Source organism: Leptosomus discolor, chromosome Z, assembly GCF_034619465.1.
Source record: "Leptosomus discolor isolate bLepDis1 chromosome Z, bLepDis1.hap2, whole genome shotgun sequence".
Classification (NCBI taxonomy): Eukaryota; Metazoa; Chordata; class Aves; order Leptosomiformes; family Leptosomidae; genus Leptosomus; species Leptosomus discolor.
Genome location: NC_141419.1, coordinates 42,669,875 through 42,682,551, shown reverse-complemented (window position 1 = coordinate 42,682,551; position 12,677 = coordinate 42,669,875). Strand labels below are relative to the sequence as shown.

The following is a 12,677-nucleotide window of genomic DNA, read 5'->3' as shown; positions in this document are numbered from 1 at the left end:
AAGAAGAGCTGTTATGATAACTTTTTAAGGGAGGATTAACAAACTACAACATTGTGCCAAATTGTTTTAATACAAAGGCTCCCTCCAATGGTGGAAAGTTACTTCACATAAAATTTATTGCTATATATGGATGAATGAAACAGGAAGTAAGATAGATGGAAGAATTAAAAAAATAAAGTTATTTCCTGTGGCTTACATTAAGCGATTTCTTAATGGATACATTAGTCGCTACACCATAACATCTAGACAAAGAAAATATCCACAAGTATTACAAAACAACCTCATAGGCTTCCTTCACATAATCTATTTAGGCATTCAGTTCTTTTTTGAGGTTTGATGCATCACTGTCAGGAAAGAGAGTGAAAAAGCTCTGTCGAAAACTCGCATATGAGAAACTTCGTGTAAGAAGAATGGTACCAACAGTGGTATGGAGCCTGTCCATCTAATTGCTGGGTCATTTTACTACTGGATAACATGTTCAAAATTATTTGGATAATATTATATCAGCATTAATACATTTCTTAGCATTAGCATTACTAGACTTGGTTTGTAGAGTAAAGAAATAAGACTGTTGACAGAAGACCTGGCATGGAGAGCCTACAGAGTGGCTTTCAACTAAGAAAAAGTAGTTTCTGAATTTCACCTTTTACTTATATTGAAGCTTGTGATAGTCGTCTTTTAATAAAAACTACAGGGACAAAAGTCATCCTGTTTCCACTTATTTTTTACCATCGAGAAAGAGGAAATTGCAGTGATTTAAGTCTAGGGCATGGGAGATATAGTTTATACAGATGTTTGACCAAATACTTCACAGTGTGCTGAACATTTAACCTGCTTTTTTCTAAATTTCCCTGTCTGAGGATAGGTGATAATGACATCTTTTTTCAAGTGTTTTGACATTTATAGAGGCTGGTCGTGGTTTGAGCCTACCCAGATGGCTCCAAAAGCCCCACGCAGCACTCCCTCACCCCTGCCCCGTTCCCTGAAGGATGGGGTGGAGAAAATACAACCAACAGGGCTTGAGGGTCGAGACAAAGAACAGGGAGGGCTCACTCACCAGTCATGGTCGCGGGCAACAGACAGACTCAACTTGGGGATAACAACATACATTTGATACAAACAACCACCACCATCAAGGACAATAAGAGATACAACCAGATCTTAAATACAACACACCTTCCCCCCCACCCCTCCAGTCTCCCCGTGCTCAGCTCTGCTCCCTCTTCCCCTCCAGCAGCGCAGGGGGCAGGGAACAGGGTTCACAGTCTGTCCGGCACAAGGTGTCCCCGCTGCTCCTTCCCCCTCAGGGAGAGGGGCCCTCACAGCCCTCCCCTGTCCCACCGTGGGGTCCCTCTCATGGCAGACAGCCCTCCAGGAACTGCCCCTGACGTGCGGAAAAGACTTTACTACCTGAAAGGTTATAAAGTAGGTATGTTTATTGCGCGCAGATGCACGGGGGATCGCTCCACCATAAACGTGCATACCCACCATGGCCGCTTGTCCAGTATTTATACAGTTAAAACATCACCTATTTCAAAACGCCTATACATATGTATGACCTATCCCCGAAAAGGCAGTTCATTCCGGTCACTTCTTTTCCATAATCTCTGTCTCAGGCTCCTCCTGGGTGGGCTTGTGCAGTTCCTCCTGGTGGTCGTGGGCAGGGGTCTTCAGGGATGAAGGCCGTAGGTCTTCCTGGCTGTGTACTCCTCACCTCTCCCCTGGAATCTCTAATGTGGCTGAGCTTGCAGTATCAGACTGGTTTCAGCCTGGTCTGTCCTTATGTGCACATCTGTCTATCTCCTTTTTGTTCATGTTTAGAGATGGATGTTAGCTAGCCTTCCTTAGCTCTTATCTCCTCCTGCCTTTGACGCCTTTGAGCCATGAATTATGTCCTTGTTTCTGTCTTTTCTGTTTCCCTTATCAGCTTCTTTCTCAAGCAATTTGCAGGGGTTAGTGACTAATTGCTTACTTGCATGCATCTTAGTTCTGGGAAGCAAGTTTTAGTAGTTTTAGCTTTTTCTATGTAGCTCTCTATTAATATTTTCGATATATATTCGGTTATAAAATATATTTTCTATATGTCCCCCTATCACCCCAATGCGAGTCCTTCCCGTGGGGCCGCAGCTCCCCAGAACCCCCCAGCGCGGGTCCCTCCCAGGGCTGCAGGGCGACCTCTGGGCCACCACTGGGCTCCAGGGGCTGCAGGGGCTCAGCCGCCACCCCACCATGGGCCGCAGGGGAACCTCTGCACTGGCACAGCTCCCCCTCCCCTGCCTCACTGACCCGGGTGTCCGCAGGGCTCTCTCCTCATCCCCCTTCGCTCACCAACACAAACACACAAAACGAGACAGCAATCAAGCCCTTCTTTCGCTCTTAAAAATAGTTATTTGCAGAGATGCCATTGGTCTGGCCTTGGCCAGAGGCGGGTCCAAAACTGGAGCCAAGGGAGCTTCTTGAAGCCTCTTACAGGAGACATCTCCGTAGCCCCCTCCCCCACTACCAAAACCCCACCAGACACCAAACCACCACAAGCTCTCATTAATTTTAGTAATTGTTGTTTTCTTCTTTCTGTTCCTTAAAATGCATTTGCAAATGTTTTTACACAGGCTGTTTCAAGACCATGTATCTTCTTTTTAGTTAATATTGTAAGTGAAACATAGATTCACTGCTTACACAAATCTAAGTACCCAAGAGACTTTTTTAGGGGCATATTGTCAGCAAACAAAGTACAAAAGTAGAATGAAAAATAATATGACATAAAATACAATCCAGTTATTGGTTAAAGGTATGTCATGGCTTGCTGATTTCATTATTTTGTTTGAAGTTTAAGTAACAGATTAATTTGGTTTTGATGTTTAGCTGTTCCTTAGCACTTCTAGCTGAAAGATAGATCTTCTTTGCAAGTCTTTTGGAACAAGTTTGTTTTAAACAATGCTCAAAAGAGGGAACTGCAAAAGCAACAATTTATCTTTGCAAGTTTGTAGAGGAACTGTGTGTAGTTGATGTATATTATTGAGGAATTCCACTGGTCATATTGACCAACTTGCTGATCATTTTAATTGTATAATGTATTTCTTGCATCCTTCACTGCCTGTTGCCTTTTATGCTGTGAATTTTAGGAAAATTTTGCTCTTTAAAAGCTTGAGAACATCCAGAACACTTCTACAATGTTACGATTTGCCATTACTACCAGAAAAAAAGAAAAAAAAAAAAAGAGCTTAAAGAAGTTTAGAAGTAGGAATAGGCAAATAACAGGACCATGTAACAGGACATGGCTTTGAACTACCTAATATAAACATGAATATAAAGATCCTGAGTTTTAAATCTAAGAATATCAGTAGACAGCAAAGATTAGGTCATGGTCATACTGGTCAACGAAACAGTTTAATGCATTAAACCATTCCCCCTAATGTGCTGCCATAAACAGGAAAAGATACTGCAGGTAGCAATTGAGACTTTGTTCTGGAATATCTCAGAGAATTCTTTTGGATGCTGAATAATTTGAAATAGCTAACTATGTATAGTCGCTGGAGTTATATTTCTTCAAAAGATAGCCACTCTCTTCCTGCTTTTCGTCATAGTACATCAGAATAACTCTCCATAAGGTATTCTATAATAAGCAGAGACACAATTGAGTAACTTCTTATGAAGGGAAGTTACTTAAGATAACTATGTACAATGTAATCTTTAATTAAATAAATTCCCTTTCTAAGTTTCTAGCTCATCATGTATAAAACCATTAGTAATGCAGTTGCAAAATAGTTTTTTGAAACATTCTGAAGAGCACTCAATAGTTCATTTTTGCCACCTGTAGTTTTAATAGCACTCAGAGATGGCTAGAAACTAACTGAGATATTTGTGTTCTTCTTGATAAGAGAAATAATTTTCCATGCAAAAAAAAAGTATCATGTAACATCATCATGCAACAATGGAAAGTATTTTATGTGAACACCTCTTAGTTACCTCACACTGATTTTGTCAACTGCTTTTGCTGGTTTTAGTAGTAGAATTCATAAATCACACAACAAAGCTCAGAGCATTCTTGAGTTAACTAGTACATCACTGCTAAACTTCCTCCTCTGACAAAATTATCCAGGTTGATGGGTTCTGTTCCAGTTGTTATTAAACATGAAATGAGAATTTTCATGTAAGTATACTTATTTAACATAGTAATATTTGTATTTAATTTGAAGTAATATCTGTAATGTATGTCATAATATTTCTTACAATGGGTACACAATTTATGTAAAAACATTGTGCATATTATTCAGTCCTAGAGTATGTTTTACAGTGTATATATAATGTATTATACAGTAAAAGTTGCTTTCATAAATAAGTGTCATCTATTCTAAGTGATCTAAAGTATGGCTCTCTATACACAGTCCGTGACTCATACACTGCTTTACCTATGGGGGACTTTTTGACTGGCTGAGGAAGTTTTGGACATGATGCTGGTGTTATCCCTGGTCTAAAACCAATTTGCTTTCTAAATATGGGATGGAGGGAGAAACAAAGAACTTTCTTTTTGCCTTATTTTCATATAAGCTTGCCTTCACAATTGTTATAAGCCTGGTGATGCCCTTCTACACACAGGATTTAACTTTACTGATGCAGTCCAGAACATATGTCATTTTGGTGCCACAATGAACTAAATAATTCTGTCTTCAAAGCAGTGTTAGAACAGCTTGAGGTAAAGAAACTGCAGGGTTAGAAATTGAGTAGGAGGGTTAAATCAAGTTTGAGAGTAGGCCCTCATTTCAGGCTTCAGTACAGCCCAGGGTACTTTTCCTTTGTGGAATAAAATAGGCTATGAAGAGCTATCTATTTAGACATCTATGCTGCTGAATGCCCCTGTTACTATTTAAGGCTAAACTGCACTATAGTGATTCCACGTTTCAAAAATTGCATTCTTTGAGAAAGGTGATATGTCTTCCTAATATTAAAAAGTAGTATAATGTAGTATCTGTAAGAGGATCAACTAAGATTCAGTAGGCAGTTATATTGGAGGTGTTAGCTTTACAACCCTATTAATATTTATGCAAATGATCATTATTATGTCTAACATTCATACTAACTGATGGTCACATTGACTCTTTTAACCGTCAGATGCCTGTGTAGATTGTGAGGATTCTGCATAATCTAGAATAATAGCGTGTTTCCTCTGAGTGATTTAGCACAAGAATGAAGTGATCTGATCAGTCTGAAGAAGGCAGGGGTAGGAGGAAGGAAGCTCATTATATGGTTATAATTGCTGTGTGTTTAAACAATTACTGGATAAGACAGTGAAACAGTAATTGTATTCTACTGTAGAGACAGGATTGTGTCTGTCATGTTGAATATGCTACTACTCTGAAAAGCCTACAAGCTACTTTCTTAGGCTTCGGGTATGCCTTTAGTATTTGTAGTCTGGAGGAAAAGCTGTCTGATTGTTTTCTCTTTCTCTTGTGAAAAGGATTAAAACTGAAAAAAGCCTCAATCTATATATTTTAACCTTTAGAGTGTTTAAAATCAAGCAATAAAGGCCCATTTAACACTCAACGCTGTTGATACACTTTTAAATCCTGTTTTTCCCAGATAAAGGCTTTGTAAAATGACAGCTAAAAATATTGATTTCTAAACTGACCATTCTGAATGCTTTAAGGGGTAGTTTAAATTACTTTTAGGCTGTTACGGAAGGCAAAACCTAAATTTAAATTACGAACACATGGCTTAATTATACCCTGCAGTAAAAAATCAAGCAATATGCATTCGATTCTCAAAACTTAACAACTAATTTTCATGAAGTGACTGCCCTCCAAAAATTATTTTGGAAAAAATCTAAATCTTAATCGAACATTTCATTTCCTCACAGTACTTAAACTTCTGGGGCCTGGGTTCTGGTTCAGTCAGCAAACTAATTGGCACTTTCATTGGCAGTTATATTTGTTAGACTGCAAACAAGGATTTAAAGGGAAAAGAGGTCTGGAAGGGTCTCACCCTTCAAATAGTAGAACTTCTCCAGTGTTTGTTTTGTCGTGTTTCCACCTTCATCTGCTGTGATAGTGAAATTATACAGCATGAAGATGAAAGTTGTGTGGACATTCAGAGTCTCTAACTCTCATTGTTTAATACTACTTTAATAGGCTAGCTGTAATGAGCTCATTTATTAACTTTTTTCTTTTTTCTTTTTTTCTATTGAATGTTCAGAGATTAGAATTTATTAAAATTTTACTACTACAGCAGAGGGAAGATGCAAAGATTAATTTATAGGAGAGTAAATGATAAATGCAATGAAGGTCAGCTCTGCTTCAAAAACCAGTGGAAAGAGAAGCTGCCTACCTAAAGATACTGGTTTCTGTATGCTTCTGCAGTTATAACATCTGTGGCTTACAGCTATAGCAACAGTCCTTAGATCCAGAAACATGTAAGCTTTTTAATTCTGCTCATCAAAATATTTCAGAGAGCTATTTATGTCTAATTTATTAGATCATTAAATCAAAAGTGAAAAAATTCTTTTTGCTTCACATATCACAGACAATAAGAAAAAAATTACCACACAACACCTGAACGTGTAATCAACAAAATCAAAAGATATTCATCAGTCTTTAGGATGCTAAATTTCATGATTACAGCTCTTTAGATTTTTTAAGTTCTTCTTTACATTTCTTTATGTTTCTTTATGTTTACTTCGTGTATCAAAAAGGGAAAGTAGTCTTATCAGTTAAATACTGCCAAAAATATTTCTATGATAATATTTTAATTTTTTATCTCTCAGGAAAAAAAAAAGGAAATTTAGATTTTTCTTTTTCAACAGAACATTAAATTCCCTATACAATACTCTGAATTATTTAGTTGGAAACCAGAGTCTTTCAACACCATGGTCTGTCAGTATAAGAACTTTTTTTGATTCAGCATAGTATGTGTCTAAAAGACAGGTTTGCAATGAGATTGATCGAACATTTTGGCAAGAGGAAATCATAGAGCTCGCTCTGTTGTCTTGTGAAAAAATATTAAATGGTACAATACACTGAAATGCCAGGATGCTCTACATATTCTGTGAAAGCAATATTTGGTTTTGAAATGCTTCATTCACTCAGGTTTCAGAAGATGTGAGATTTTTCAATGAGTGTGGTGTCAGTACTGTACATATGTGTATAGCACAGATGACTTAACACTGTCAAGAAGAATAATCAGGATTTATTCAGTGGTTGTTCCTATGGAATTTACTGACAACTACATTTTATTCCTGTGCTTGACTGTTTGCCAGATGAGAGTATAAAATGAAAAGATCAGCAATACTTCCATTTATATCTGTATTCAATATGGATGTGACTGATCTCTTTTTCATTTTCTTCTAGGCTTTTTCTGGAAACACAAATGCAGACAGTGTCGTATACTATAAGCTTCAGCATTCCATTAAAGCCAGATTTCTCCGTTTCGTGCCTTTGGACTGGAATCCAAACGGCAGAATTGGAATGCGCATTGAAGTGTATGGATGCACATACAGTAAGTGTTTTGCTGAATCAGCTAAATGAAATGACTGTTCATCATTGCTTTTTGCTACCTAAATTACACTTGAAAGTAGATTTCCAAGCTTAAATTTAATCTTTAATAAAACTGATTCAGTAAGTTTATGTGTGCAGACTTCGCTATTTCTGCATCATCTAATTATCTGATGCTTATTTTCCAGTTCTTTCTCTGTTGGAATAAATGGTGTGGACATAATCCAATAACTGATCTACTGCAGACTCTTTTTGATAGTCTTAAAAACTGCATCTTAACATGGTATACTTTCTACGTGAAGGACAAAATGTGGACAATTTTAAATGTATATGGTCATGGTCCTGAGCAAATAAGAGTACAAGTAGATAGACCTACAAATAAACAACTGAAGGATATTTTAAAGTTGTTATATATTTAAGGTGTACTTTAATTACTATTAATTACTGCGTTAATGAATAAAACATTAAAAACTGGTATAAGCATTTGGAAGACAAATGCATAATTCTTATAATTTATTGATCTGCTGGACAATGTAAATCTTCCTGCTGTCTTCCTTTACAGCTCTTCATCCCTGGACTTTTAAAAAAATATTCTTCTTAGAAAGCTGATTACTGCTTTTTATTCTCCACATCTTCTTTCCATGAAGGGAACAGGATATATTTTAAGCAATTTAAGCAAAACCTCTTTAATTGTTTGGTTTAAGTACTTTAATCTGTTGGGTTTTTAGGATTTTTTTTTTCAATTTCTAGCCCTAAGTCATGCTTTACACAGCTGATCTCTTCTGAATGGTCTCCATATATGTGTCTTCTATTTCCATTCATTACTATCTGACTTTAAACTGAACATCAGTAAAGCACATCTCTGGGCTTTCTACCTTAAACTTGGCCTTGTAAAAGCGAGTAAAAAGAGTAAAAGATTAAGGATATCGAAAATTTCAACCTGGCTGCAGATTAGGTCACAGATAAGCTGCCCCATCCCAGAGAACAGACAGCTCATGCCAGGAGAAGGGTGTGAGAAGCTAAGAACACACAGAATCCCTTGGCAACATCTGCCTGGAGACTATGAACCTGACTTCTTATTACTAGAACAATCTAATGATACTGCTTTAAGTAGTAAATGTGGCCAAGATTCAACTTACCAGCCACTGTTTTAAGTACCAAGGCTACTAAAAGTTAAAAATGGAAGCTGAACATATGACTTTATCATTCCTAGCTGAAAGTTCATCTGAGTCTCCCATTTGAAATCTCATGTCTGTGGTACTTCATGAGAGTACATTCTTTTCTGTCTATAAGCTTCACTGAAAGTCTATCAGATTTGCTTCTTCCCAGTCCTTTACCTTGTGCATTCAACAGTGTTTACATCCTTAGTCAAAGTCTTGTTCTCAAACATTTCCAAACCGAAGAGCTTTCTTTAGCATATACCTAAAATCTAGATTTTAATTATCTGTGTTCACTACTGTGATTTTCCCTGTCATACCTAATAAAGCATCTTATGGCTTTCTTCTGTGAACCTTATTGCCATGCAGCCAACAGAAAATCTACAGGTCTAAAGGATAAAAAGAAGACAATGTCCATGTTACTAAAAATAATAAAACCTATTGAATAAACAGTTGTACAATTAAAATATTTTGTGCGTGATTAGTAACTACTTTTGAAAAATATTATGTATTTTACTTATTTGGTACGGGATCAATCCTATAGATAGCTTATGGAAACAAATCAATGACAACTATCTTCTAAGATGAGGCTGAATTTAAAAGGAGTATTTACTTCATCTGTTATCCACTGTAATGCAGTACGTAAAGAATCTGATAGCATCAAAAATATAAAAACTTTTTTTAAGCTGGTTAAGATTTTTTTCTATATTAATGACATTCTGAGTTCTTGAAATGCTTATTTTTTCTGTCTATAAATGCTTTTATTCCAAATAAATTGCAGACTGTTTATCATCTCTTTTTTTATTTCAAACATCTAGAATTACTATGTGCTTTTAGTAGTACAATTCAGTGATTGCTGTTGAAGAAAAAATAGGTGATTATAGTCTTATAGTGTTAAAATATATTTAACAATTTGAAAGACAAATTCTTTCTCTCCAGTCTTTTCCTCCATCTGTCAGACACATGCAGGATGTGTATTTATTGTTACAGCAATTGTTTCTGAATTGCTACCTACTTTTCTAGGTGGTACCAGAAAATAAAGAAAAGCAGAAATGCCAATGATACCTACTTTAGCTTTGATTCACACTTTCCAGATTTCATGTTTTTTCCCTTCAGAGAGATCTCACTGGTCTTATAATGTAAGAATATGCAACTCTCTTTTCATTTACCACTGAATACGTGGACTGTGTTCTGTATTCACGTGCAAATGCAGGAATTTCTTCCTTCAGTCTTACCTGTTGCAAATTACACAACTAAAACTAAAACTGCAAGAATATATAAAGTCAATCTCACCATTCTATAAAGTGATACTGAAAAATGCATGTCTGTTAGATCCAAAAGAAGTCATTAATATCTTAGTGGAGTAATACTCAAAGGACGACTGTTGTAACAGCTTCCAAGTTGCTGCTCGATTGTCTTCCAGGCAAATCCCTGCTCTGAATAACTTACCCTAGTATCCTCAGAACTAACCTTTCCCTTGTAATTACAGTGAGGTTTGGTAACGTCCAAAGGACAAACCAGGTTATTAAGAGTTTTGTTTCCTTTTTTTAATTTTTTTTTTTTTTTTTTACACAGAACTCCTTTTTTACTATAAACTTTTTAGGCTAAGGACTGTAAGATTTTATGTTTGTAAAGCATACATCTAGAACAAGTTCTTCCATTTTTGCCTCTTAGCACTTATGGAATAAAAAGGCTAAATAAGGGTAATCAGTTATGGAGTTGTATGAAACATTAAAAGAGTTCCCTTGTACTCTTTGTGTTTAATTCTCCTTCCTCACTTTTCTACCTCTGCCATGTTCCTCAGTTTTGTACTCCTGTTCTGTAGGCTTTTGCATGTAAGAAAGAAAGAAAGATGTTTTCTGCCTCCAGTAAAAAGGGGAAATTAGAAGTCTCTTTGTCTTTCTCTTTTCTCCTTTCATTACAACACTCTCTTTCTCATTCCATCCTCTGAAAACCAGCAGGCTAAAAATAGAAAAAAAAGGATGTCTTTTTCATATGACAGACAGAGAGATGGGTTTAAATGTGAAATTGTATAAAATTGTAGAAGAAAGATAACTAGGAACTAAATGCATGCTGTACATTAAAACATTGTTAGATGCAGTGCTTAACAACAAGCACTGCAGATACTGCGATATGCAAACACTTTTCAGCCATCCTCTGACACTGTTAAATGTGTTAAGGCTTTTTGAGCATTCTCTTCCTGGCTGGAATGCATAAAATCAATGGCACAGTTACATCAGTCAATGAAAGGACTTCCCATCCTCTTCATAACTGGGATAATCCACTTTCAAGGGCTTGATGTGAATGTGATTATAAAAAAGTACATTTTAAATGTGGTTGATGATGAAAAATTTTAATGTGCCTCTTCCTCCCCCTCCCCCCCCCCCCTCCTCAAGAGGCTTTGTTTAAAACAACACCCAAGTCCTGATTTACCTAACTTTTCTGAACACTGAATCTTTTCAGGCGTGCTTTCCCCAAAATTGGAAAGGGCCAGAGAGCAGATTTCTCATTTTAATACAAGTGGTCAGGACTAAGGATGTCTGAAAACAATAAAAACCCCAGTTTGCATTGTTTTAAGTTTTTTCCTAATAGAGCATTAGCATTAGTTTAAATTATTAAAGATCAACAAAAATAAAGTCATTTTTCAGACAACAAAAACATTTGCTCAGGATCACTAGAACTCTTGATCCTGTGGTGTATGAGGAGGCTTCCAGAATTTCCCATTTCATTAATTCAAAGGTATTTTCACAGTATATGAAGGATTTAGATTAAGCTAATTTGAGAAGGGTACACTGTAAATTGTGAAAACACAACATGACTGTTCACAAAGCAAATCAATCTTTTTTTATTTTCCTTATTTACAACAGTAGAGAAGAGAAAATCCACGGAGACTGGTGTTCAAGTCCAGGGACTATTAGAAGCTGAGAGCAGTTGGTAAATAGGAAAGAAGAAAATGCTATGGCACCCTGGGTATTCAGGCTGACTCCTTCTGTTCTAGTAACTCTGTAGGAAACCCAAGCTTTCTGTCTCACAACTCTTTCAATTTATTTCTAGTGGTAACGCGTAGATGGTGAAGACAAAAGCTGTGTGAGAAATGTTATAAGAATTTTGATTAACATCTGCAGTCCTTTCACAATCTTCATTCATGCATGGTGATGGGGGGAAGGTTTGATTTTTGTTTATTTTCCAAATTTGGACAGAGTAGACTTTGCTTCTTAGAAGCTAGTGCTGCAGAATAGTGAAAGGGATTTTGGAAAGCAGTGCTAAATGTTGTTTATGCGCTTGTCTGAATAACAAATAACAAGAGTATGTTCCAAATCAAAAAAACTTGCTGTTATGAGTACCTACTAAGAATATATCTAGTTAGCTGGTTTGCTAGATACATAACAACGTACAAGTCCTATTATTGAAGTTTTTACTGAAGCTACTAAACTTCACATTAATTATTTAAATTTAACATTGATTAATGCTTTTACTGTCCACATTAATTCAATGACATAATGAAGTAAATTGTTGAACCTAGGATTCATTTTTAGGTACAATGTTATATTTATTCATTGCACATTTGGTAAATTTTTCATAAGTGAGAAGTACATTATCAAGATGTGAAGAAAATCAAGAAACTATATTTAAAAATATAGCTGCATTCACTTGACAAGAGTTTTTGAAAATGCAATATAAGTGACCGACTTTATGTACTATAGTTAATTTGAACTGAGTTCATTTCCATGCTGACAATGTGGAGAAATACTTCTAGTGAAATTAAATAAAGTTAGTAAATAGATAATAGGTTTCCATTGGCTTCAAGAAGTCAACTAATCAGTTGAAAAATAACTTCAAAATTTATTGAGTGTCCTTTACATCTTCTTTTATTTTGCAAATGTATCTTTCAAGGGTAATTAGCTTTTTCTTCTTTACTTATGAACTGTGAATACTCTATGAGATTTTTACACTGTTATCAGTTCCTTTGTGTGTGTCTTGTTCAATCTGTACAGATTTTGACAGATATTCTTTTATATTATTGGGATAAAATCAG

General features: G+C 36.0%; 1 protein-coding gene across 1 annotated transcript in view; it reads left to right on the top strand.

The window, feature by feature from the left end:
• The window catches only part of CNTNAP4 (contactin associated protein family member 4), a 239,362-nt gene that overhangs the window by 137,236 nt on the left and 89,449 nt on the right, over positions 1-12,677 (top strand). Inside the window, exon 4 of the mRNA XM_086480489.1 lies at positions 7,341-7,488. Within this exon, the coding sequence (XP_086336615.1) occupies positions 7,341-7,488 (148 nt within the window). The remainder of the gene's footprint in view (positions 1-7,340; positions 7,489-12,677) is intronic.